We start from the raw sequence: 26,820 nt of genomic DNA, 5'->3' as shown, positions 1-26,820 counted from the left end.
GGAGCAAGGACTGAAAGTTTATGTAAACAAGTGTGGCAAAGAGTGGGGGTGAGAGCAGCGTGGAAGGAGAGAAAGTGAGAAGGCTAAAGTATACAGAAGAGGAGTGAGCAGCCTTTTTTCTGTCCCTTCCCGAAGCTGACAGATTTCATGTGCACACCTCCCCAGCTCTCATTAAAACCATTACCTAGCAACTCCCTCTGAGAAATTTCACCTTGAAGTTTCTAGGGGTGTGTTGCACTTCCCTGGAGTGAAATGCTTCTTGACCAGCCGGTAGACTTAACTAATGTAACTCTTATTATTACTACATGTAACTCATTTTTACTTTCAAACATAAATAGTGCCTGACTATTAAACTATTGTGAACATTTGCAGCTACTCAAATATTGGAAGGTTCTTTTGCATACAAATTCATTAGTTGTAGCTAGGGCTTTTTTGACTGTTCTTGTTCTCCTGATGTGCTTGCAAGCCCTGAGTGCCTCATCATTGAAGATCTCACTAGTTCTTTATTGGAATTTTTCAGATAATTATATGCTGTAGGAGCTACTGCAGTGAAGGGAGTTTTGAGCGTGTGCAGTACAATGCAATGGGGTGGGTAAACTTGTTGAAATCCATTCTTCCCAATCAAATTAAGATCTTCCAGTGAGGACAGTGTAGCCTACATCACTTCAGCAAGATTTTCACAGCCCCTATGTCAGCTCCTAATCATTAGACTAATTTGTGGTTTATTCTGTTAGTATTTGAGAGCTTTGCATAAGAGCCAGCCTCTTCAACATCCTGCAAAGCACTCATGTCCACCACAATTGCACAACTGCACCAGGCCAGTTTAACAGTGCAGAGCAATGTTATGGGCCTCGTTAGAACAGAGGACAGGAATTGAATACTATATCCCGCTGAAACTGAGGGCGGAATTTAGGTCAGCAGAGTGTAATTTACCTGAGTTGGAATTGGGACAGAACATAGTGTGTGGAGGGGTATTGCCCATGTAGCAGAATATTTGGTGGGGCAATTGGTTTAAGGATTTAATGGTCAGTCAGTGTTAAATTCATGGATACAGGCCCTGCTTATATAGCTACTGTGGGACCAAATAAATAAATAAATCCTTGTTTCCCTTAGTATTGTAATGGTTTCCTTCCATCACAGAGCTTTAATTGGTGAAAGGCAGCACTGGCTGAATTGTGGCAACGAGGGCAGTAAATGTGAAGTAAGGATTTCTAAAGGGAAATTAGAATACTAAAGGACCCACCCCATCCTAGAAGGGAGATCTGTCTTCAGTGGGCACTGCCATAATTGGGCAATGGCTTTCTGTGTTTCTTTCCCCATTATTGCTGGTTTGTAAGGCATGTGTGGTAATGGATGTGCTCTTCTTTGCTTCTGACCCGTTCAATGATTAGACAAGTTAAAGCCAGTGTCTGAGACAATATTCCGCTCCATTATAGTATGTGTACATTTATTAGAGCCACTGAATTGACTTTGATGGTGAAAGTGAATTGTAAAATAGCTTGTGTTACTCATTAAACCCTAAATTATATATAAAGAATGGGGAAGTAAAGATTGGAGGTGCATTATATATTGTAAAGTAACATCCCCACAGGCCCCAATCAAGATTGAGGCTCCACTGGGCACGCGCGCACACAAAAAATCGCTGCCCTTAGGAATGCCTCTACGCTGCAAGTGTAGGTGTGATGATAGCATGAGTAGGCAAACCCGAGCTGGTTTCATTAGGCTTGGCAGAATTTGATGATTTTTTAAAATAATTTTGAGAGATAATATCAATGTTTGTTTTTTAGCATTTTTTGTATTTCATCTGTTTAAATTTTCACAATTGTGTGAAATTATGGGAGTGTTGGACAATTATTATTTAATGACAGTGAAATGTTGAGATTCGGAAAGTTAAAGCTTTATAACCATTAAAATACACATTGTCAACATCACCTGTCAAGATATACACAGTCAATATCCTTAAGTCAACTTTGTTTTCAAGCAGCATTTTTCTTTGCCTGTCTAAATTTGTCATCATTGATGGAAATATTTTTTTAATCTGTTTCTGTGTGTACAGTGAAATGGATGTTTACCAACATTTATCAATAAAAATCAAATCCTTCCAAGGCTACCTTTAGTCTAGCTAGCGCAAAGAGTCTTGGAATTACACTTGTCTTGGAATGAACCTAGAGGGTTTTTTTAACATTTCCCTCTAGCAAGAGCTGTAAATACCACATGCACGATCTGAGAGAAGCAATACTACAGCATCTAATGTAAGGCTTGTCTAAACAGTGGAGTAACGTGCACTGTGGGGGTGTGTATTTCTAAAGTGCACTAATATTATGCACATTGGTCAGTGTAGACTGTGCTGGTGCTGTTTAATGTAGTGCTGTTTAAAAAAGCACTATGTTAAAGCTCACTTGGGAACGTTTAGTGCACACCAGTAGGCTCTACACAAAACAATGTGCAACACATTTGTGCGCTTTAGAAATCACACCTCTGTGGAGCACATTATGCCACATTTTGCTTGTAGATAAGAATCTCCCTAAACTTTTTTAGCCATCTTAAACATGATCACTGTGAGCCTTTCAGTAACACATTTTTTTACTTAAGGATCAGTTTAGGGTGTGTAGGGAAAAATGGTAACAACAAGCCCTAAGTGGGGAAGATAGGATCTCATCAAAGAACCCATATTTATATCACTTGCTGGTTCTCAGCATTTCTAACTAGCTTTCCTTTTATCAGCAAACTCCCGTTTATGGTCAAGCCCTTAACAGGAGTTTGAGTATCGGAGGCCACAACTGTGTGTCTAGCAAAATGTCATCCCAACTATGCAAAGTTGTACTCAGCTGCATCCCCTGTAATCGTCTCATTTGGAAACACTTTCTAAATGATGCAACTAAGGTTCCTTATTTAACTTGTAAACTATGAAAATAGCTTTGCTGTTTGTGCAGCGGATTCTAAAATACTCTCCCTTGAAGTGCTTATCCCAGTATGCCAGTTATTTTACTGATGTATTAAGGCAGGAATATTAAGGAAGTAATGGAAATTGGCATCCTTGTGGTCAAAGCCTGGAGGCATTATGGATCTGTGGGGAAATGTTTCCTATATTTGTGTTTTCTCAATGTGAGTAGGTGGTTTTAATCCATCTCTGTGACAGTCCATTTGCATTGAAGTCTTGAGTTCCAACTACTCCTCCCCAACCCCCTGAAAGACTGTAAAAAGAACTAAGAGCAGCTGGGCACCTAATTCCCGTTTGTGCATCAGAAATCTCCCCTTCCATGTCCAGAGCTGCTCTGACTTGTTTCCTAGTTCCTGCAAATTCACCCAAGCTCCTGTCTGTCCTGAGTGTTCAGTGCCCACCTCAGATCAGTCTAAAAGGATTAAAAATAGACAAAGGGAGACATTCTAGGAAGCAGAAGCTGCTGCACTTCATTTCTTGTTTAGCAAGAAAAATGCAGCCAGCTACTTTGCCCATTGTCTCAGTTTCAGGATTAACTGCTCTTTTGATCCCTACCCATTGTCTTCCTCAAGGGCATCCACTTAAGTAGACTCCCAGTCATCACCACTCTCATGAGAGAGACCTGTGTGTGTCTCCCCCTCCAGACCAGGGTATAGACTTGCACTCCCTCTGGACCTGTGATTTCCCCAGCAGGTCTGACCAGGGTCCAGCACCTGTGGTTAATCTTTCTCCTGGGGTACAACAGTGTACATCAACCAGCCTTCACAAAGCAAAATATTTATTCGTGGGGTAAAAGCATTAGGGAGAAAACCTATAAAAACAAAAGTTCCTATATGCATTTATTCTAATTTTTAAGTATTGACCGGGATTACACCATCTCACCTTTATTAATTGTTAATGTTGCTTGCACAGTTATTAAATACAGCTCTGATAGTGGTAGGATTAGAGAGAGAACAAAACAATGTGAAAGGCCTTCCACTTAGGTTTTCAATATGATGCAACAATGACTACACAGTAAATTATTTCTGAAAAGTTTGGCACCAGCATCAGGTATTTAGCAATGAACATCCTGTTTTGCCCTGGGATATTTCAACCGCTTAACTTCCTTTATAGACAAACTGAAAAATAGCGTATGAGTTTGTATGAGATTTGTTGAATACTCTAGAAGTAATGGGCCTGGTTCTGAAAGGTGCTGAGTAATTTTGACTCCCATTGAGTTGGATGGGAGCACCTTGCAGGAGCTGGGCCCCCCAGTCTGGATAACTGTATTGCTAAACCTAAATGTACTTAGATCCCTGTTTAAATGACTCCGTGTTCAGCACACTGCATGTTTCCCTTCAGCCTAATTTTGCTATAGAGATTCTTCTAGTTTCTCCTTTAAAAGACATCTGGAGTGTGATATGATATATACATCCACATCAGATTGCAAAAAGCTAATCACTTTAGAAGAGTCTTAATTGTGACTGAAGTATCACTTAAAATATATAATCAAAAAGAAACCGCCATTGTGACAATGACATGCAGCAGGGTTTAGCGAGGAGTGAAGGGCATCCCAGACCCACCATTGGTGAAAGTGGGAGCAGATCCATTGGTTCAATGGATTTGCAACCATTTACACCAGCAGTGGATCTGGCCTATACAAAGCTAATCTTATTTGAAAAGTGACAAAACCAGAAGGAAACCATGAAAGCATGAGTTGGCATAATGAAAGCGAGAGGACAGCTGTCCTTGTTTCAAAAAGATCACAAGGTTATTAAATAGTAGATGTCCGTTTGGCAGCAATGCAGAGTGATTGTGCACGGCTTAGATACAGGTCTTAATGAGGTAGTTCAAGGATGTAAAGGCTTGGATAGTAGATGACTATTGTTTGCTGCTGCTGCTATGTCTAGTACTACTACTGCTAGTTACATCTTTGGTTAATGACCGCTTCACTGGTCCATTATTTGATCCATTGACCTTCACAGATTCAGCTACGTGGCTGGCTCTACCTCACCAAGCTGGGTCTCTACTTTTCTTAATTAGCCTGGCATTTTTGCTGGCCTAAAGTCTATTTTCTTGCACAAAGTGCTTAATTTCTCAATTTCCCTCTCTAATACCTTTCCAGGAGTTTGGAGGATTCATTCACGTTTGTATAGTGATGTGAGGGTGATACAGTAAAGCAGTGTTAGTACAAATGAGAATCAGGCCCATGTAAGTAAAAGTAGGCCTGAGCTTCCAAGCCTGGAAGTTTGGGAGAGATTCTGGTCTATGGTTTTGGTTCAAGCCAATGCGTAATGCAAAGATTTTCAGATAAAGCAAAACTAATCTGTCTTATTTTTTCCATCCCTCTGAAAATGTATATTTTTAAAGAATGGCATTCAACAAGTAGTTGCACAAGAAGGGTATGAATCAGTGCCTCAGCTCCATCTCTTATGCATCCAAGGACATATGTAATTTTCCTTGGTCATATGATGAAGTTAATATTGCCTGGAAATCCTTCCACACATCTAGTAGTTAGCCAAATCTAATCTCGCTCTCTCTCTCTCTCTCTCTCTTCCTCCTTTCCCCCCCCCCCTCCCCACCCCCCGCGCCCACTGTGTTTGTCTCTGAATCAGTTGTTTCGCTATGGACTGTCAGTCACAGCAAAATCATTTTCACATCATTCTTTCTTCTTGCATCCAACCACATCACCCGCCCTCAGAGTGTGGTAGCACCTTTCACCAAAGGCAGGGCCCATTAGGAATGAGCAGTGCTATGAGACTGTCTTCAGCATATTTTCTAGCATGTTCATCTTGTTGGAAGGTGCCATAGAGTGGCAGTTTTCCAGGGTTTTTGCTGGTTCTTATTCAACTTTTTCAGAACCAAATAGAAATCTACCTTGACAAGTGAAATTCCACAATTTGAGGGAGAGTCCCACTTTTGTGGATGTGAACCTATGTATAGAACATGCCTAATAAAAGAAAGACAAGGTGGGTGAGATCTTTTATTGGACCAACTTCTATTGGTAAGAGAGACAAGCTTTCGAGCTTATATGGAGCTCTCCTTCAGGTCTGGGAAACGCTTGAAGAGCTCTGTATAAGCTTGAAAGCTTGTCTCTCGCCAACAGAAGTTGGTCCAATAAAAGATATTACCTCACCCACCTTATCTCCGTAATATCCTGGGACCAACAGAGCTGCAGCAACGCTGCATATAATAAAAGAGAAGCTTTCTCTTGATGCCTATTATGGAAGCAAATAAAACCCACATAGAGTAACTTTTCTGCCTGTACGTTCGCAAATCAGAGCTAGGCTGGAAAACTTTAAAATATTTCCAAAGTCTTTTTCTTTAATATTTAATATTTTAAACCATTCTCTAAAACATCTTTTTGCAAATATCAGAGCCCCTAGGTGCATTGATACAAAAAAACTAACCATTTTTACAAGGATACGCCATACATGTTTTCCAAAGTATGCCATGATATATGTATAATGGATATATTTCTACACTGAAATATTTGATCATATGTATTATAAATTAATCTATTTTGCATTCATTCTGAGCATGGAGAAAATAGTGAGTTAAGCCTGGATTGGCTGATCCAGACCTCACACTTCAAACGAGCCCCACGTTTTTGAGCAAAGCACTACACGTTTTGCCCATTAATACTGATAGTTTTCCCTTTTGTACAAAGGTTGCCCTCTCCTGGGACCACTATTTTGATCCCTACCTTTCAGCCTAGACCATATTCACCTGGTGGGAGAAGGCAAGTACTGGAAAAATATTTATATACTTGAATCTGCGAAGGCCGATGATTCTGCCATTAAACAATTGTGTATTTTAAAGAAGCCTTATTGAGGGTGCAGGAACAAACCATCCTGATGTGCAGAAAGAATAGCAAATATGGCAGGCAACAAGCTTGGCTTAACAGAGAAATCTTCAGTGAGCTTAAACACAAAAAGGAAACTTACAAGAAGTGGAAACTTGGACAGATGACTAGGGAGGAGTATAAAAATATTGCTCGAGCATGCAGGGATGTAATCAGGAAGGTCAAAGCACAATTGAAATTGCAGCTAGCAAGGGATGCGAAGGGTAGCAAGAAGGGTTTCTACAGGTATGTTAGCAACAAGAACAAGGTCAGGGAAAGTGTGGGATCCTTAATGAATGGAGGAGGCAACCTAGTGACAGATGATGTGGAAAAAGCTGAAGTACTCAATGCTTTTTTTGCCTTGGTCTTCACAAACTAAGTCAGCTCCCAGACTGCTGCACTGGACAGCACAGTATGGGGAGGAGGTGAGCAGCCCTCAGTGGTGAAAGAACAGTTTAAGGACTATTTAGAAAAGCTGGACATGCACAAGTCCGTGCGGCAGGATGCAATGCATCTCAGGGTGTCGATGGAGTTGGCTGATGTGATTTCAGAGCCATTGGCCATTATCTTTGAAAACTCGTGGCAGTCTGGGGGAGGTCCTGGATGATTAGAAAAAAGCAAATAAAGTGCCCATCTTTAAAAAGGGGAAGAAGAAAAATCTGGGGAACTACAGACCAGTCAGCCTCCCCTCAGTCCCTGGAAAAATCATGGAGCAGGTCCTCAAGGAATCCATTTTGAATCACTTGGAGAAGAGGAAGGTGATCAGGAAGAGTCAACATGGATTCAGGGTAAGTCATGCCCAACCAGCCTGATTGCCTTCTATGATGAGATAACTGGCTCTGTGGATATGGGGGAAAGCAGTGGACATGATATACCTTGACTTTAGCCAAGCTTTTGATACGGTCTCCCACAGTATTCTTGCCAGCAAGTTAAAGTAGTATGGATTGGATGAATGGACTATAATGTGGATAGAAAGCTGGCTAGATCATCGAGCTCAATGGGTAGTGGTCAACGGCTCAATGTCTAATTGGCAGCCAGTATCAAGCAGAGTGCCTGGGGCAATTTTGTTCAACATCTTCATTAATGATCTGGATGATGAGATGGATTGCACCCTCAGCAAGTTCGCGGATGACACTAAGCTGTGGTGGGAGAGGTAGATATGCTGGAGGGTAGAGATAGGGTCCTGAGTACCTAGACTAATTGGAGGATTGGGCCAAAAGAAATCTGATGGGGTTTAACTAGGACAAGTGCAGAGTCCTGCACTTAGGACAGAAGAATCTCATGCACTGCTACAGGCTGGGGACCGACTGGCTAAGTGGCAGTTCTTCAGAAAAGGACCTGGGGATTAGTGGACGAGAAGCTGGATATGATTCAGCAGTGTGCTCTTGTTGCCAAGAAGGCTAACGGCATATTGGGCTGCATTAGTAGGAGCGTTGCCAGCAGATTGAGGGAAGTGATTATTCCCCTCTATTTGGCACTGGTGAGGCCACATCTGGAGTATTGCATCCAGTTTTGGGGCCCCCCACTACAGAAAGGATGTGGACAAACTGGAGAGAGTCGCGCGGAGGGCAATGAAAATGATTAGGGGGCTGGGGCAACTAGGGTTATTTAGTCTGCAGAAGAGAAGAGTGAGGGAGGATTTGATGGCAGCCTTCAACTACCTGAAGAGGGGTTCCAAAGAGGATGGAGCTCAGCTGTTCTCAGTGGTGGCAGATGACAGAACACGGAGCAATGGTCTCAAGTTGCAGTGGTGGAGGTCTCGGATGGATATTAGGAAACACTATTTCACTAAGAGGGTGGTGAAGCACTGGAATGGGTTACCTAGGGAGGTGGTGGAATCTCCATCCTTAAATGTTTTTAAGGCCCGTCTTGACAAAGCCCTGGCTAGGATGATTTAGTTGGGGTTGGTCCTGCTTTGAGCATGGGGTTGGACTAGATGAACTTCTGAGGTCTCTTCCAACCCTAATCTTCTATGATTCTATGTATCCGCTCAGCGAGAAAGCAATTGTTCAGTACTAGAAATCCAGTGGAGTCGAATCATAGGCGCATTTAACGTACGCGCTTTTAACTATGCGCGCTCAGCAAAACAAAAAAAAGAAAAATAACAATTTAAATACTGTACCTGTAGTGTGAGCGATTCCGCCCGCCATTCCACTCAATGATTGTTTGACTATATATGATTTTCGCCTTACACGCTGACTTCAGAACCTAACCCCCCGCGTAAGATGCGACTCCCCTGTCCTTTCAGTCTCTGAGTGTGGAACACTCTCTCTCATTGCCACTCCGCTTTTTCTCCCTCTGCCATTATAGATAGACCCACTGTTGATAGAAGCGAAGAGTCTTGTGGAAATGCTGTAAACTATTTGAAGATAAACAGTGTTGTCAGCCTTGCAATTAATATCAAAAGAAGACCGGGTGACCTTTTCTTTGGCTGGAAACGTCAGTCTTGCGTCTTGTAACTTATTACTGGGTATGAATGTCATCACCCACAATCTCCTCTTCTGATTACCAGTAAATAGATAAATAATTGAAGTTGAAAAGACCAAATCAAAGCGCACACTCCGCAGAGCTTGTGCCTTATTTGTAATCATCCAGCCAAACAAAGGCAGCTGTCTCTTTACAAAAAATGAATGCATAATCTTAGGAAGCTCCGCCCTCTGCTCAGCCTTCTGGCTAACACGGTGTGCAGAATCAATCTAACAGAATAACAAGTAGAGGGTGCTTTCTCTTTGAGATGTAATAACTGTATCCTGGGCTGAATAAACTGAGGGTGAAGGCTGAGCTGTTTATGCATCACATAAATTCTGCAGCCAAAGGTCAGAGTTCTATCATTTCAGGATATGAGTATTACAGAGCTAATGTAAAACACTTTCCCTCCCTCCTTATCTGTCTTCCTTCTCTTCTCCTCCTGTCCCGGAAAGTCAGTAGATGTTTCCTCCCCTAATAACAATAATACCCATTGCCTGTATAGCGTTTTTCTTCAGTAGATCTCAAAGCAGTTACCAATCTTCACAACACCCCTGTGAGGTAGGGAACTGCTATTAACCCCATGTTACACATGGGGAACTGAGGCACAGAGAAGCTAAGTGACTTGCCCAAGATCACACAGGAAGTTTGTGGCAGAGCAGGGAAATGAGCCCAGGACTCTCAAGTCCTCTGCTGGTTCCCTCTTCCTCTCATAACTACTGTTACTTTCTTTTATGTTGTGCTTCAGAACTGAATAGGAACTAGAGACTGGGATTCTACCACAGTTTTGTTGTTGTTTTTTTCAAATGAAAAGCAAATATAAGTGTTACCCCGGTGATGACCATCTTATTATCCCATAGGGAAGGGAACCGGATGGGATAACGGCTCCTTGTTAGCTAAGCAGCCCAAGATACAGGTAAAAGCTGTTCAGTCTTGATATTGATGATTTTTGCTTTTAATTGCTCTGGATCTGCACAGTCAACACGGTTGCGGAGCTCCAGTGACACAGGAATAACGTCTTCCTCTTTTTTCAATGATTTTATCACCTGCAAAGGGGTGCCTAGATGTGCCAGGGCTCTCCACACGTAGTTTAAGGCCCCACTCCAAAGAACTCCTCAAGAAAACAAGAGAATAAAAATGTATGAGAGGGATAAGAGATGCAATGGATGTTTCCTCCAACCCCATATTTATCAAATTATCTTGTCCCGGCTGCTATTGGCAATTTTTTGTGGGCATCATGGTATAGCACGACTTGGGGAGAAGAGGTTAGTGGCCTTATGGACTGGCATGAAGGACAGTGTTCAAGGAAGTATGAATATGGTATGGCAGTCATGATCAGAGTTTGCAGATGTCCAGCAATGCTCATTTTTGTCCTAGTTATAGAAGTGCAATGGCACCAACAGCAGAGGTGATGAGACAGCAGTGTAACATTAAGGATATTTACATAAATTGGGAATAACAAGAAACAGTCGAAAGTGACAGTGTTGAAGCTGTTCTCTTAAACTAGTCTAAGACCTGACAATTTCTGGGTGTTGCCCACACAGAAACAACTGATGTCAAGACTTAGGCCCTTCACTTACATGGTTGAAGAAAGGGACTTCCCTAAGTCACAGTTTACACTGACACTTGACCCTTATTTAAAATATTTTGTTTTGATCATGCTGCATTATTCTGCAAACATTAGGCATGAAAACACCCATATGAGAACTAAATGATCCTCATTTCTCAACTGGGTAACCTGAGGCACAGATTATCTTATCTAACGTCACAGTGGAGCATTGGCAGAGCAGGTGTTCAGTCACCTCATCCTGTGCTACAACCAGTAGATAGCAGTTCTTTCTTGCTCTGTGGAACCATTTCTCCTGATTAACAGCAACCATTAACAACCATGATCACCCAGAATGCTTATGGGGTTGGATGTATGTTCCAGTCATATTCTAATGTCCTCTTTATCTGTAGGAATATGTTGCAGAAGAATTGAAAAGCAAAGGGGGTTAATCAGATTTATAATTTTCTAATTCACTCCTACACTCTCTGCAGAGGTGTTTCATTTTTTTCCATCATGAATTCATTTGTCAGTAGCTGACAGGCAGGGGGGATACAGATAACTACAGAAAATTGCATCTCAGAGCACAGAACAGAAACACTGCAAACGCAAACGTAAGTGGTGATATTTCCTCCGTAGTGAAAGTTATGACAAGAAAACCACTTTCCACTTCACAATAATCATTGAAGCATTTTGATTAGAAGCTGAAGGGGGCCAGCCATTTTTCAGTTATTACTTACCCTGGTAACTAAAGGGACAGCCAGAAGCCAATTCTTAATTAAGCTGATTTTGAATAGACCAGAAGGGCACCATTTGGTGGTCTTGTCAGATGTGCAGAGTGCCGGCCATTGGGTTATAGTTATTCTCTTCTCAGCCACTCGGAAAGCAATGATTTGATAGCAGGATGTATAAAAGGCATCATGAATGGGTGAATGATCCATTCTCAGAGGTGACTTACATTTATTCAAATATTTGCCATGTATTACAAAAAATTTGCTGCAATAGTCATCAGAATCCATTTAATATTTTAGGTCCTCAAATGTCAAAATAGATAGTATTATCTGTGCAAGGCATTCTTACAGAAAATGTGATTTTATATATTATGTGACCATTTCCCTCTGGGAAGGAAATGAAGAGTGAACATAAACTGCTTAGGATGTATTTACTCCTGCCTGTCTTTTTGAGTTTCAATTATCTCCATTTAGAAAGCTGCAAGGAGGCTGAACAGAGAAGTTCCAGGAGTGTCTCAGAATGAATTTAATTACTCTGACCATCTTAACTGTTTTCTGATCACAGGGAAGAGAAATACAAGGCAAGCGGTGCAGATGCCTTCTGAGTAGTGGGATTTAATGTTATTAGGAACAAAGGGAAATGTATTTACAAATTGGATCCTTTTAAATATGATAGTGAAAAGATAAAATCCTTATTCTGTCCAGATCAGAAAATCCATGCAGATGTTTTTCCGAACTGTTATTCGGTAGCTGTAGAGATAGATTTTAAGCTATACAGGACCTGAATCAACCTGAATTTTGAGGTTCCCCCAGCTAGGAGTGGGAGCAAGGTAAGACTCCTGAGACATAGAACACAGAAATGTAAGGCTGGAAGGGACCTTGAGAAGCCGTCAAGCTAGTCCAGCCATCTGCACTGAGCCAGGACCAAGTAAACCTAGTCTGTAGGAATTACCTGTGCACTCTGATGCCAAACTGGGCCCCAGTTGTGAAGTTTCTGCTTTGTTTGCCCATGGTTGGATGATGGATCTAATCTAAAGTAGCTTCCCCCTACCTAGTTTGATTATCCTCAAACAAATTACATCCTAAATACCACCTATTCAATCCTCACTGATCCTTATTCCTGGCTTGGCTGTTTACTTTCTGCAAATAATCTCTAAAGAAATTCAATGAAACATTAATTTAGTAAAGAGGAAAATGTGTGATGACAGCAAATAGGCTCATAGTTTTGCTGATTTTCTGGTGAACAATATTTTTCCGTTTGCTAGACTGTTTCTAATTTCACTTTCATAATAGATCTATCATTTTTTAAGAAGGAAAAGGTGGGGACTTATTGGTACAATAGATAGGCCTCCATCCTGCATAAATACAAAGGGTAGGGGGACAACTTGCAACTAACACTTTAATCTAATTAGGCAGAACAGTTCTGTTAAAATACTACATAATCTTTAGTCTAATAATGTTTTCATTGGTTTTCAGTATTTATTATGCTGCTATATTGCTCAGCACTGTACAAAATGCAGAAAACGTTGTCCCCTCTCATGGAGCTTATGTTAAAACATAATTGTCAGACTCAGTTTGAATAGCACCTTATTCCGCAAATAGTCCTGGTGAGGTAAGGTACTATTCAAGGTGAGTAAGGGCAGTAGAATGTGATCCTATGCAATGGAATATTGACAGCTTCAATAATTAAGTCAACGTGTTACATAATTTTGTATTACTACTGTATTTACAGGCATTCAGCAGTAAATCAAACCAAACAACCAGCCTGTTGGTTTTGGAAAACTGGATTTTCTTTGGACAGCCTGGGTTCAACTGAAATGCAGTCTTCACTATTAGAAAAAATCTGGTTGTGAGGGCAGAGCAGAGACTATGGGCTAGATTATATCATTTGAACTGAAAAGTGATGGTAGATTTGATGACATTAGTATTAAATCACCTGAAAATAAAGCTAAACTATTTAGGACTTGAGCAACTCCTTTAAGAAAGTTACTGGACAAAAATCAGCATTCCAACACCATTTATATAACTTCCCACCTCAGGCTATCCTTTCTTCAGCATTGCTGATGGTAGGTAGCCTTGGAAAGCCTCTGCTAGAGATGCAAAACAAGTTTTAGGTAGGTTTTAGTCACTATTCAAGGGCAAATGGACTATAAAACAGCTGCCTCATAGCCTAAGCAGGGCCAATGCTAAATCCCAATATGTAAGGATACTAAAAAATTCCCACAATTATATTAGCACCAGTGGGAAATTTTTAGAAAGTGTCCTTAAGACCCTTGGATTCATGCTAAACAAGAGGGGTTAAAGGAGCTCGAGAAGGAGGAAGAAGTGACTCTCTCTCTGACAATTCCACAAAATTCACCAGCTACCTCAACACAGAATGTCACTGACTATGTATGTGATTTTCAGTCTCGTTTGAGAGAAGCCAAAGCCAGATCATCTAACTGGCACAATGACCTGCTGTCTACAATTGTACATAAAACAACCATTATTCTCAACCCCTCTGCCTGTGACAGTAACAAATAATCCCTTTGAAACTACACCAGTCAGGCCAAATATAGCCCTTATCAGCTGGGCCACTTGTGCAATAGTGGGACACAGGCCATGCAGCAGGGAAGGGGGGGGGAGTAGGGAGGAGAGAGGCCCATGGGGGGCTGGAGAGGAGGTGGAGGGCTGTCCAAGGAGAAGTGTGTTGGGGGTAGAGGAGGGTAATGGAGGGCTGGGGGGGGGGGCAGAGGAGCCCTAGGTTGGTGGGGTGTGAGGGGTGGGGGAGTAGCACAGCAGCCCTATGGGTGGAGTTTGAAGAAGTGGGGGGGAGGGGAGGTGAGGGCTGAGGCGCCCGATGAGGCGGTGGGGAGGCGACGTGAGGGCCGGGGTCGGGCACAGACGCTGCGGGCGGCCGGGCGGGCTGGCCGGGGGGTGGGCGGGCCTCGGGCGGGGCTGCCTTATATGGGCCGGGGTGGCGGCCGCCTGCGAGAGCGGGGCCGGGCGCAGCAGGGTTCCCGCCGCCCCGTGGGGCATGCGGAGAGCGGCCGGGAGGGACATGAGCCCGCCGGGCACCGCAGCCCAGCGACAGCGGCGCCTCCGGCGGCTGCTCCTGCTGCTGTTGCTCCAGGCCGCCCGCCCTGCGCAGGGGCAGCGGGGTAAGTGGGGCTCTGGGCGCTCCCGGTACCCAGCCCTATGGGGCTCCCCTATACACCCACTCTCCTGTACCTACCCCTATGGGGCTCCCCTATACACACCCACTGTCTTGTACCTACCCCCATGGGGCTCCCCATTACACACCCACTGACTTGTACCCACCGCCTCTGGGCTCCCCTACCCACACCCACTGGCTTGTGCCTACCCCCTGTGGGGCTCCCCCATGCACACCCACCCACTGTCTTGTACCTACCCCCTATGGGGCTCCCCCATGCACACCTACCCTTCCTTATACCCATGTCCTCTTGGCCCCTCTATACTCCCCCCCCCCCCCCCAAAAAAACTCTCCAATGCACACCCACCTCTCTTATACCTACCCTTTTGGGATCTTCTGTACACACCCACTCCTCCTATACTTATCCCTTCTGGGGTCTCCTGAACATTCCTACCCCTTCATATGTATCCTATAGATTCTTCCCTCAATATACACACTCTTCCAGTCCCTCTTATATATACCTCCTACTCATAGACACTTTCCCCTCAATAAAAATCCTCCCACACACCCTATACATAGTCCCTACTCAACCCTATAGAAACCTCATTGATACACCACCTCCCTTGATATACAACCTCATACACATCTCTATTCAGTCGTGTGTCGTCCCCCACAACCTCCTTACAGACTGCATAGGTTGTCGTATACATGTTCCATATATATATGCTCCACATGGATGCTTGTTATTCATGCTCCTCATAAACCAAACAACTATACACTTATATACACACCGCATGGCTCGGTTTAATTTGCATAATACTCTATATGGTCATGATAACTTATACAAATGTTGGCAAAGTATAAAAGAGACTCTCCCTCCTGTATTTGTCAGGCATTCATTTCTGGCAGTGTCTCCTTTACACAAAATTGTGGTAATAAGAAATAAAACTACTTCCAAACTTTTGATCACGACTCTTAACTATAATTACTCCTCCGCCCCCAGAGCATTTCTAATGTGAACATTGCTTGTTCAACTTGCTGTGGTTATTTGTGAGAGTTTAAGTGGTGGAGAGGATGAGGTCCGATAATAGAACCCCCTCCAAGCTAGTGAAGATACAGGCTGGTGGTATTGTAATAACAATATTCAGCTGCTGTCTTCAACCATAGATCTTAATGCACTTAGCCCCTTACTTGGGTAATAGACAACAGTCATCATCAGGGTAAGAGTAATTCTGTTTTTGTACCAAAATATTTTTGCAGTATCAGGCAAAACTTCATTTCAGTTACTTATTTTTAAAAAAACATAATTCCCTTTTAATTATTTTTTGGGGAGAGGGCGTGGGATGAAGGAACTTCTGAAATAGCTTAGAAATAGATATGTATATTTATCTGGCTCTGCCTATATGTTACATAGGGTTATCAAAATAAATAACCCCCAAAGTTTGGCAGGGATATAAACCTTCATGCTTCATGGACTAAGACAGCTTCTAGCCAAGGAAGTTAGGAAGAAATTCCTCCCCTGCCCCCCCCCCTTCCCCGCCCCCCACATGAAATAATTCTAGAATTGCTCACTTTAGGGTTTCTTGCATCTTTTTTTTGAAGCATCTGGTACTGGGCACTGCTTGAGACAGGATTCTAGATGAGATGGACCACTGCTTTGATCTAGTCTGGCAGTACCTATTAATATTATCTCCCCACTTCCACAAAAAGCAGCAGGCAACAGTTTTCAGGTGGTTTCCCTACAAGTAAAAAGATGCTGTTTTTTAAAACAAAGTTACAGATATTTATTTAGGTTAAAGAGACGTAATTTTTCTCCTTCGCTCCTTGTTTCCAAGTCATTTTCTTTCTGTTGGCTCCTTTAGTAGGACTTTAACTCTCAGCTGTAAAAGCATGTCGGTGACTTTCTGATTTGATGTTTATAATTTTGAATTGGTTGTGCTGCCACTACATACTTCTGATTCCATTGTCTTTTTCTTTGTTTTAGAAGAAAAATAATAGTTGTGTGCTAACATTTTTCTGTATTGAATTTTTTCCATTTGTAGCAAAGATGTTTTTGGTAACCACAGTTCCTTTTGGAACTTACTCCTGCATGAAGGATAGCTGAGGTTACTAGGATTCCTAAACAAAAATTTTTTATGTTATTTGTATGAGCAAATTCTCAGCATTGACTGTAATACTAATGCCAAGTTTTTAATGGAATGATCGTTCTAGTGAAGATAAAATAAAAAAACCTGTGCTACACTGTTCACGTGATACAGACAGTTGAGAAATGTACAGTGGGGTGGCCAGATTTCCCTTTCCAGAAGAAAATGGTCTTAGATAAATTAACCTAGGGATATTTGAATTGGAGGAGTTGTGACATTGACCATAAAGTAAAGAATTTATTTCAAGACAATGAAAATCTACATAGAGGCCATCTACTATGTGTAATCATGTATTACAATATAGGGCCAAAATCAGGCCTGGTGTAAATTTTCTTAATTCCATCAAGAGCATGTCCTTTCATCTGATCTATACTTAGCCCATTTTTACATTTTTCAGGGTGTAGGGCTGTTCCAGTTTTTCAGTTTGCCTGATCTATGACTTTGAACAGACTGGACTCTGGGGTTTCAGTACAGACCGTTGAAAAGCCTCAGCGGTTTTTAAAGTGTGACGAGAGCTGTGTTACTGATTTCCATTACTTTAAGACTATGTTCCCAGTCCTTGTGAGGTTCTTCATGCCATATAGTGAAGTACACCTCTTTTCAGAGGTGGGCAATAAATGAACATCAGTAGATGTGTTTCAGTTTGTAATGTGTTTCATAGCAGTACTTCCTTGATTTTTTTTTTAAATATATATAGTGAACTGTTTATGTTTAACCTTAAGACAGCTAATTATATATGTTCATGAGAGGTGGTCTCCTAATGATGTTCAAATGTATTGTATTGATCTCATTGTGTTCCAGATCTTTCTGGTCCTGATCTAGCTCCTGCCGAAGCCAATGGGAATCTTCTTATTGACTTCAGTAGGGACTGGATTAAGTTTTGTATCTAGCTGCTTTCAATGGAGGTTATTGACTAGATTGAAGTGGAAAGGTGATTTTTTTTGAGAGAGAGAGAGAATATATAGACATTGTAAGGGGTGAGCAAGTGATAAAACTTTATTATCTGATACAGAGAATGAGAAAATAAGCAGTTTTATCTAATGTGACAGAAAACTGAGGAAAAAACTCCCTGTTTCTTATCAGCAGATTGAGATATTGTGGGTTAGTTTTTGCTATAGCTGTTTCTAACTTAATTTAGTTTTCTAATGCACATTGGTTGCAAATGCACATTAATATGTTTTTGCTTCCCATGCTCATTTGGTTTAAAAAAAAAACCTAAATAATTTATAAAGGCCGCATCTTGGAAGTAGGAATTTTGAGGTATTTCAAAAGAATTTAAAATGTTTTTGAAATGCACTGAGTAAAAAATAAAACACTGGAGCTGAAGAGGCACTTTTTGTATAGCATGATATGACATTGTAGAAAACACGTGAAAAACTGGTTACATTTTTCATCCGCCTTCCTCTTGAGGCTATCTTTACATGTTTAGAAACTGTACTCAGCAATACACAGAAAACTTAATAAGAGATGTTATAATGTATAACCTCGCGACCCCCTGAGGGGTCCCAACCCCCAGTTCGAGAACCTCTGCTGTAAGGGAATCAGTACTTGCTATGATCTGGGCCTTTCATGTAGTCAGTATAATCTGTTGCCTGTCAAAATGGCACTAAGTGACCATTGAAGCGCCGTACTGGAAAGCCCAGAAAGTTGGGAGGTACTGCCTAGATTAGAACACAACTAGAATTCAGAGGGGTTTGTCACAGTTGTGAGCGAAGATCATTCTTTTGAGCGCCCCAGCTAATCCTGGGCAGTAGGTTTTCATGACAGCATGTACAGGAGACTCAGTCAGATCCCAGTGTATATGGTGGATAATATTAAACTGAAGTGCCTGGTATGAAGGTTCATCAAGTTATCATAGAAAATGTATTTTTAAAATTACCCATCTGCATATGATATAGTCATACTGAGTCATTGTCAGAAAGACCCTTCAGACTTGTGTGGGGCTCTAGAGAGTTGTGTGATGCCCTAGAGGTATTAGAGGTCTCATGAAGAATCTTGTCTAATTGATTTAGTATAGAACAGACTGGATGGTTTTCAGGAGCTGTTTTACATTTTTGCTTTACTGTAGTAAAGGAGCTTATGTCAGTCTGATGTTCAGGCAAGTCAAACTCATGCTGAAGCTGTATAAAAGTCTTCATTATGGTATTGTTCAAAACATCACGCAGAATACAAATGCCATGATTTAGCTTACCCTTGCAAAACTGAAATAGAAATTTACTAACCTTGGAAAAAATTACTCCTCTATTCTGTACCATGATGATAGTGGGGAAAAATAGTTTATTGACCTGTCGAAAGAAAATTACTTCTCCTGGGCAAGTAGCCCAGTAGAATTTTCGAATACTGGCCCCTTATACCAGACAGTATAAACAGTAATATTATGAGGTGCTTCTGTAATACACACAATACATAAGAGATTAATAAAACACTCTGGATCTTCAGAAGAAGCTTAAGCCACCGTGCAGCTAGAGGGGTCTAAGAGAGACTATTTGGAGTATTTTTCTGAGTTCATATTTTCTCCCTATTTATGGTCAAAGTGGTGTCTGTGTGTTCGGGCAAATGAACTCCGCTAGCTAGGAGGTAGTTGACATGAGAAGCTTGCTTTAGTGGCACTACAGGTTTAGTGAACATCCAGTGGCAGACATTTACAAAACTTTTCTTAAATATTACATTTATCTCCAGACTTCTTTTCCTCATCCAGATCTATTCCGCCCCCCAACAATCTTCTATTCACTGAACTTTTTGAAACTTTGCACTTTTAGAGAAAGGTAAGGGATTGACTCTGTGTACACAAATTTGCAGAGGGACAATAGGGTTGAGGTCTGTTATTTCTCACCTCTATATGTTTATTTATTTAATTATTTAAAACCATTTTTTTCTGTTAACAAGCATGTTATCTCTGGAGACACAAATCCACAGTTTGAAAACTGCAAAACTAAGCATCTCTGATGGTATCTTCTAGACTGAGCACTGAGTCCCATTGGGTAGATAGAAAGATTAACATGAATAATCTATACAGAAGCCCCTGGAAATCCGAAGGTTTGGGTCCCTAATCCATGAGCTATTGGAACTCATTTACAAAACTTTTCTTAAACATTACATGACAATATTGTCTCATACTATAGAATTAGAATTTATAATCCCTATTCCATGATGAGATATCTTTGAGCTATAATGTGTCTTAATTAAAACTATCTTTAGATAGGATTTTTCCTCAAAAAGCATTTTATCAAAAAAACTGATTTAAATAAAAAATCCGATTTACATTTTTTTTTAAATAATTGATTTTTATTCACTCTGCTTCAGAGAGAAAGGGGCATCACCTGGTATGTGCTACACCTCTTTGGATTATAGTACTGGCACTCTTTCGTCTGTTAGAGCCTTGGTCACTCTGGGGCTTCCTGCGCTCTGGTCAAGCCCTCTGTACGCTTACAGGGTGAGAACCACCCCTGTCAGAAAACTGCCTTCTCATTATCAGTTTTCTAAGACAGTAGTCAGTCTTCCCCAGGTGGGTCCCAGGACTCTGCATTCTCAGGGTCTCCAAAGGGGACTTGGAGTACCTACCCATGACCGAGGATGCAGGATGGCACAGGTTTGACCCAGTACTGATACCGATGATTCCCATTGATGTGGACCTCTGCACCCTGTGATTCTGGCATGTGGAGCATGTAGCCTCTATGGGGGCTGCGGTTTTGTCCTGGCCCAGCCCACAAGGCGCAGAATGATATATGCCAGGAAGGTGATATACACCTCTACTCGATATAACGCTGTCCTCGGGAGCCAAAAAATCTTACCACGTTATAGGTGAAACCGTGTTATATTGAACTTGCTTTGATCCACCGGAGTGCACAGCCCTGCCCCCCCGGAGCACTGCTTTACTGCGTAATATCCAAATTCGTGTTGTATCGGGTCGTGTTATATCGAGGTAGAGGTGTAGTTAGTTTCTGAGTAAAGAAGAAATCTGCCACATCCTATTTGCATAATCAGATTGCCTCAAGGGGAAAGGAAGAGCGGGATAAATAGCTGGTGAATAAGATCAGGTGAATAAAATAAGTCTAGGAAAGAGGAATAAAATAATAAATTAGCCATTTTATAACATACGGGGCTTCAGTGTCGGTGGCAACAACATCGAAATGAGCAGATAGGAGGGACCAGATCCCGGTCATTGGATCTGAACTACCCAGCACTGGGGTCCTTGGTGGTGGTGGCGGCTAATGAGAGAACTCGCCAGGGCCACCAGAAGTTGACCTCAAAGGGCAAGGAGATTAAATGCCTTGCCTTGCTCAGCCAAAAGGCATATCTACGGTAAGCCTTCAGATGAGGTTCTCCAGCTATCAGGCAGGCCTAGTAAACTCTGACCACATCAACTGGAGTGTGGTAATAATTTATTGACAAGATACCACATGACTGCATGGGCAAGTTCCAGTTCCAGACGATCCTTGTGGAGGGGCGTGTGGTAGCTAGAACTGTTCAATCAGCAGCGCTGGATGCCACCCAAGGTTCGGTTTTGGGACCCATTTTATTTAATCTATTTATAACTGACCTCGGAACCGATTGCAGGAGTAGGCTGGTAAAGTTTGCGGATGATACGAAGGTGGGAGGCGTTGTAAATTCGGAAGAGGATAGGGATATCCTGCAGGGAGACTTGAATGAGCTTGTGAATTGGAGTGTCAGAAATAGGATGAAATTTAATAGTGAAAAGTGTAAGGTGATGCATTTGGGGATGACCAATAACAATTTTAGTTACAAGATGGGGACGCATTGGTTAGAAGTAACGGAAGAGGAGAAGGACCTAGGGGTCCTTGTAGACCGCAGGATGACTATGAGTCGACAGTGTGACGTGGCGGTGAAAAAAGCCAATGCTGTCTTGGGATGCATTAGGCGAGGTATATCTAGTAGGGATAAGGAGGTCCTGCTTCCGTTGTACAAGGCGCTGGTGAGACCTCATTTGGAGTACTGTGTGCAGTTCTGGTCTCCCATGTTTAAAAAAGATGAACTCAAACTGGAACGGGTGCAGAGAAGGGCCACTAGGATGATCAGAGGAATGGAAAACCTGTCGTATGAAAGGAGACTAGAGGAGCTTGGGTTGTTTAGTCTGACCAAGCGAAGGCTGAGGGGTGATATGATTGCTATCTTTAAATATATTAGAGGGATTAATACAAGGGAGGGAGATGAATTATTCCAGCTTAGTACTAACGTGGATACGAGAACGAATGGATATAAACTGGCCGTGGGGAAGTTCAGGCTTGAAATTAGACGAAGGTTTCTGACCGTTAGAGGGGTGAAATATTGGAACGGCCTTCCGAGGGAAACGGTGGGGGCGAGGGACTTGTCTGGCTTTAAGATTAAGTTAGATAAGTTTATGGAGGGAATGGTTTAATGGTAAAACATAGTTGTCAAGGAAAACCAAGCAATGGTAGGTAAATAGCATAATGGCTAAAAGGGGTCAGGATGGAGACTCTTGCCTATATGCTCGGGGTCTTACTGATCGCCATATTTGGGGTCGGGAAGGAATTTTCCTCCAGGGCAGATTGGCTGAGCCTCTGGAGGTTTTTCGCCTTCCTCCGCAGCATGGGGCAGGGATCTCTAGCAGGAGGGTCTCTGCCGATTGAGGTCACTAATAACAGGATTGGGGACTTCAGCAGCAGAGTCCAGGGAAGGGGCGGGGATGGTTTTATGGCCTGCAGCGTGCAGGGGGTCAGACCAGATGATCATAATGGTCCCTTCTGACCTTAAAGTCTATGAGTCTATGAGTCTATATGGCTTCTGGGGCAATGGCAACAGCAATCTCCAAGCAGTGCTCCTCCTGGCTGGTCTCAGCAGCCATCACTAGAGAACTGCAGGCAACAATTGAACACTTATCCTTTGAAGGCTGCTCACTCTTTCACGAGAGGAGACATGAGGCGATGAAGTCCCTGCAAGACTCTACATCCAGCCTCAGATCATTGGGGATGTATGCCACAGCCTCCCAAAGGAGGCACTTCAGGTTCCACCCTTATCAGCGACACCAACAGCCGTTCTCACATTTCACACAGCCCGAACCACCCAGCTGCAGGCAGAGGTCCTCAGGGAGGAATCCCGCTACAGGATCTACTTCCCAGTCACACCACTCTGCATCGGTGTTGACCGGGCAGCAGGTTGGACATCGTGTCTGTGGACAGCACACCACTCTGCCTGTGATTCAAGACCTCCCCTCTGTTTAGCAACCATCTGGCACCTTCCAACAGACCTGGTCTAGTATCACCTCAGACCACTGGGCCCTGGAGGTGGTCCAGAGAGTTTAGACCATTGTGTTTCTCTTCCTTCCCGCTAACCATCCCTACTCCACATCCCCATTCAGGGACTCTTCCCAAGAATTTGCTTTTACCGGAGATGCAGACCATCCTCCCTTTCAGTGCTATAGAGAACATTCCCTCTCAGTAGAGGATTCTATTCACCTTACTTTCTTAGCCCTAAGTAAACTGGCTTGAGGGTGGGGGAGGGGGCTTTGAACAATACTGGACCCCTATGAGAACTGAACATCTGTCAAGAAGCTCAGGTTCAAGTCAGTTTCCCTTGCATCCATCATTTCTCTCCTTGGATCAGAAAGCCTGGTATGCTGCTCTTGACCTCAAGGATATGTACTTCCACACTGCGATTCACCAGGCGCACAGGCACTGGTTACCTCCTCCACCTTCTGAAACAAAAAGTAATACAATTCTATGGATTAATTGTGTAACATGACTGGTTTGTACAACTTGGTTTAAATGTGAAACTCATAAACATTATTAATTGGATTGTGCCAACTAGTCTCATTTAGCAGTGTCTACATAATGCCATGTTCCTAGTGCTGTGATGTTCAGTTCATTTTCATTTCTCCCCGTTTTCTTAGTCTGAGCCGTTTATAATGGGCCAAAGTTTTGCTTCAAACCAGGGTATGATATGGGACTTGATTTCAATTCAAAGGAATCAATTTAAAGTTTCATCTATTTATTAAACTCTAAATGCTGCCTTCCCCGGGCACTGAGCTGATCCACAAACTAAATTTTTGGCATTTTTTTGTATTTATTTTCTTTAAGCTGCAACAAATAGTTCAGTCCCAGATGTCTGTGCCACTTGCCATGCTAACGCCATGTGTCAGCAAAAAGAAGGCAAAAACGTCTGCATCTGTAACTATGGATTTGTGGGTAATGGGAGGACTTATTGTCAAGGTAGGCTATGATTTATGAATGTGTACAATTGCTAACAACCCATGGTCTGTTACTGCGCAGCAAGCCAGGGTATAAATCTACAATACTCTAGCCTGCCCCACACTAAGGCCTGGTCTACACTGGAGGGAGGATCCATCTAAGTTACGCAACTTCAGCTACATGAATAACGTAGCTGAAGTCAAAGTACTTATATCTACTTACCACGGTGTCTTCAATGTGGTAAGTTGACAGCTGACGCTCTCCCATCGATTCTGCCTTCTCCTCTCGCTCCGTTGGAGTACCAGAGTCGACAGGAGAGCGCTCGGCGGTTGATTTATTGTGTCTAGACTAGCCACGATAAATCAACCCCCGTTGGATCGATCGCTGCTCGTCGATCCAACGGGTAATGTAGACATGCCCTAAGTGGCCGGGTGGACTCTGCTACAAGGCACTAAATGTTCTGCAGTGTACTTTGGCAAACTGCTGTGCAGTCAAAGTGCACTGGGAAACTTTCTGTGTTTGGCAGCATGGGCTACAAGGCCAGTTAATGTGCAGCAGGCTAAAGCGCTATAGGTTTAAACTCTGGGTTGCCAAACATGAACAAACAATGTAGACAAGTCCTTACCAAAATATCTGGTCCTGGATGATGACACCAAGTTCTTAGAATAAGACCTATGTTTATACCTGACAGTCGCTCCAAAACCAAAAATGCCGACAGATTCTTTTTTCAAATCTGTTAACAATGGCAGGGGATAGGGAACGTTGGGTTGGATTTCATCAATTGCATTTAAAAGAAGTGATGATTTGTAGCCAGTAAACTATCAAAACAAATACTGGTGATAGTGTGTTTACCTCGTTTTTTAAATTTTAAGACGTTTGACTTAGAGACTGTCAACTTAAACTTGATCCAAAATCTGTTTTAAAAAAAAAAAATTTTTTTTTTCACAAAACCTAAAGACATTATAAATGTTTACATGATTGTTTAAAAAAAAATATAATTTCAGTGGAAATTTAAAAACAAATATTCCCATTCATCATGAGCATCCCAATCATTACTTCACCGAGAACCAGAAAATGAAACTGACTATAAACAAAATTGAGATGGATTTTACAGATTTTTCCAGTTCTAATATTCATAGGTAGTGTTAATACCATATGTTATTTGTTTCCAATATATAATTATTAAGTTGGCATTGTTTCTTTAATATTTGCAGTGTTGTTGTAGCTGCGTTGGTCCCAGGATGTTAGAGAGACAAGGTAGGTAGGATAATATCTTTTATTGGACCAACTTTTGCTGGTGAAGGAGACAAACTTTTAAGCTGTACAGACCTGAAGAAGAGCTCTGTGCAGCTCAAAAGCTTGTTTCTTTCCACAACAGAAGTTGGGCCAATAAAAGATATTACCTTGCCCACCTTTGCTCCCTTTTAATATTGTGTATCACACGTGGATGGAGCAGTAAGTGAACTGGTGACGTCCAGTGACAATGACGATAGCCTGTATTAGAACAACAGTTGCAAAGTACTGTAGATGACAGGTGATTATTTACAGAGTTAACAAATTAGAAAAAAACATGGTCAGGAAAAGTCTGACTGCTTGACAATGACAGATTTGATTTGATTTGATTTTTAATCTCTGACGTGTTTTGAATATACCAACAGATAAAGATGAATGCCAGATTGGAGCGAGTAAGATCTGTGGCGAGCATACATCATGTCACAACACACATGGAAGTTTTTACTGCATTTGTCTTGAAGGATACCATCCCTCTAACAACAACAAGACATTTATCCCCAATGATGGCACGTATTGTGCAGGTACATACAATATCTAGGCTCACATGCTAGGGATCTGGGACTTCATAATCTATTTTCTATGACAAACATGGCTGTTTCTTTGCAATCACATTAAGATTTTATTTTCGAAAGTACATAAAAGCAATTATTGGACACCTGCACCTAAGGTACATCCCAAACTTGCAAACGCTTGATACCGTATCTAGCTCTCATTACTGCGAGTTAGTCCCATTATGTTTTCTGCTGTCTTCCACTCATTCTTGTTTTGTTAATATGAATTATTGGTATGAAGCTCAGTTTGTACAAAAGCCTGGCTGGCAAAATGACACCAGAAATTAAGACAATAGGATGATATTCCTTCTTTCCACTTCCCTATTTTTCCTTGCATGTCAGTTTAATTTTTTGTTTACTGTGGAATATTCTCCTTCAGCTGGCAGGTGTACTTCCATGGCACAATGACTGTTCAGGTTTAATTGATCAAAAATACAGATACTACTGGGTATTTCCTGGTCAGCATGAAGTAGACTGGAGACGATAATGTCTGTTTGCCATTTATTAACTAAAAACTGATAGTAAAGTTATAGATTTTTGTGTGTAAGGGCCCAATCTTCTATGGTGCTGAGGACCTGCTCCTGCATCTCCCAGTGAGGCTAGCGGGAGTTGAGGGTGCTTTACACCTTCTAGGATACGCTTGGTACATTGCAGGATTGGGCCCTAAAAATAAAACCACTTAAAAAGATTGTAACGTTTGTTCTGGGTTTATAGATATAGATGAGTGCCAGCTGTCAGGTCTGTGTGGTGTCGGGGGACAATGTGTGAACACTGTTGGAAGCTACCACTGCTATTGTATGGAAGGATATAGACCAGAAAATGGAACAGAATTTCTTCATCCATCTGGAAATACTGTTTCGTGCAAAGGTGAGAGCCTATGGATGTTATTCATGCTAACAGATACAATCAGATCCGTCACGATATCACAGTTCCTGCACTGACCTACAGTTCTGAGTTTCCCGGGTTGTAGCCCTCTATGTGTTACCTTTTTGTTTTTGCAAATTCAACATGTCTCATTGATGCTTG

The 26,820-nt window shown here is 42.1% G+C and overlaps 2 protein-coding genes across 8 annotated transcripts in view; one reads left to right on the top strand and one right to left on the bottom strand.

Moving 5' to 3' along the window:
* Window positions 1–26,820, bottom strand: part of SNX30 (sorting nexin family member 30) — a 582,715-nt gene that overhangs the window by 503,215 nt on the left and 52,680 nt on the right. The gene's annotated exons all lie outside the window — the stretch shown is intronic.
* The window catches only part of SUSD1 (sushi domain containing 1), an 89,605-nt gene continuing 77,238 nt past the window's right edge, over window positions 14,454–26,820 (top strand). For 5 of the 7 annotated variants that reach the window (XR_010588904.1, XR_010588903.1, XM_065550555.1 and 2 more), the window contains exons 1-4: window positions 14,455–14,647; window positions 23,840–23,971; window positions 25,609–25,764; window positions 26,509–26,661. Coding sequence is in view for 5 of the 7 variants with exons in the window: in XM_065550555.1 (XP_065406627.1) it covers window positions 14,524–14,647; window positions 23,840–23,971; window positions 25,609–25,764; window positions 26,509–26,661 (565 nt within the window). In the remaining 2 variants the exon portion in view is untranslated. Of the gene's footprint in view, window positions 14,648–23,839; window positions 23,972–25,608; window positions 25,765–26,508; window positions 26,662–26,820 lie in introns of all 7 variants that reach the window. The other 2 variants (XM_065550553.1, XM_065550554.1) reach the window with 2 other exon arrangements.

This window comes from Chrysemys picta, chromosome 6 (assembly GCF_011386835.1).
Source record: "Chrysemys picta bellii isolate R12L10 chromosome 6, ASM1138683v2, whole genome shotgun sequence".
NCBI classification, from domain to species: domain Eukaryota; kingdom Metazoa; phylum Chordata; order Testudines; family Emydidae; genus Chrysemys; species Chrysemys picta.
This window is presented reverse-complemented; position numbering and strand designations above follow the sequence as displayed.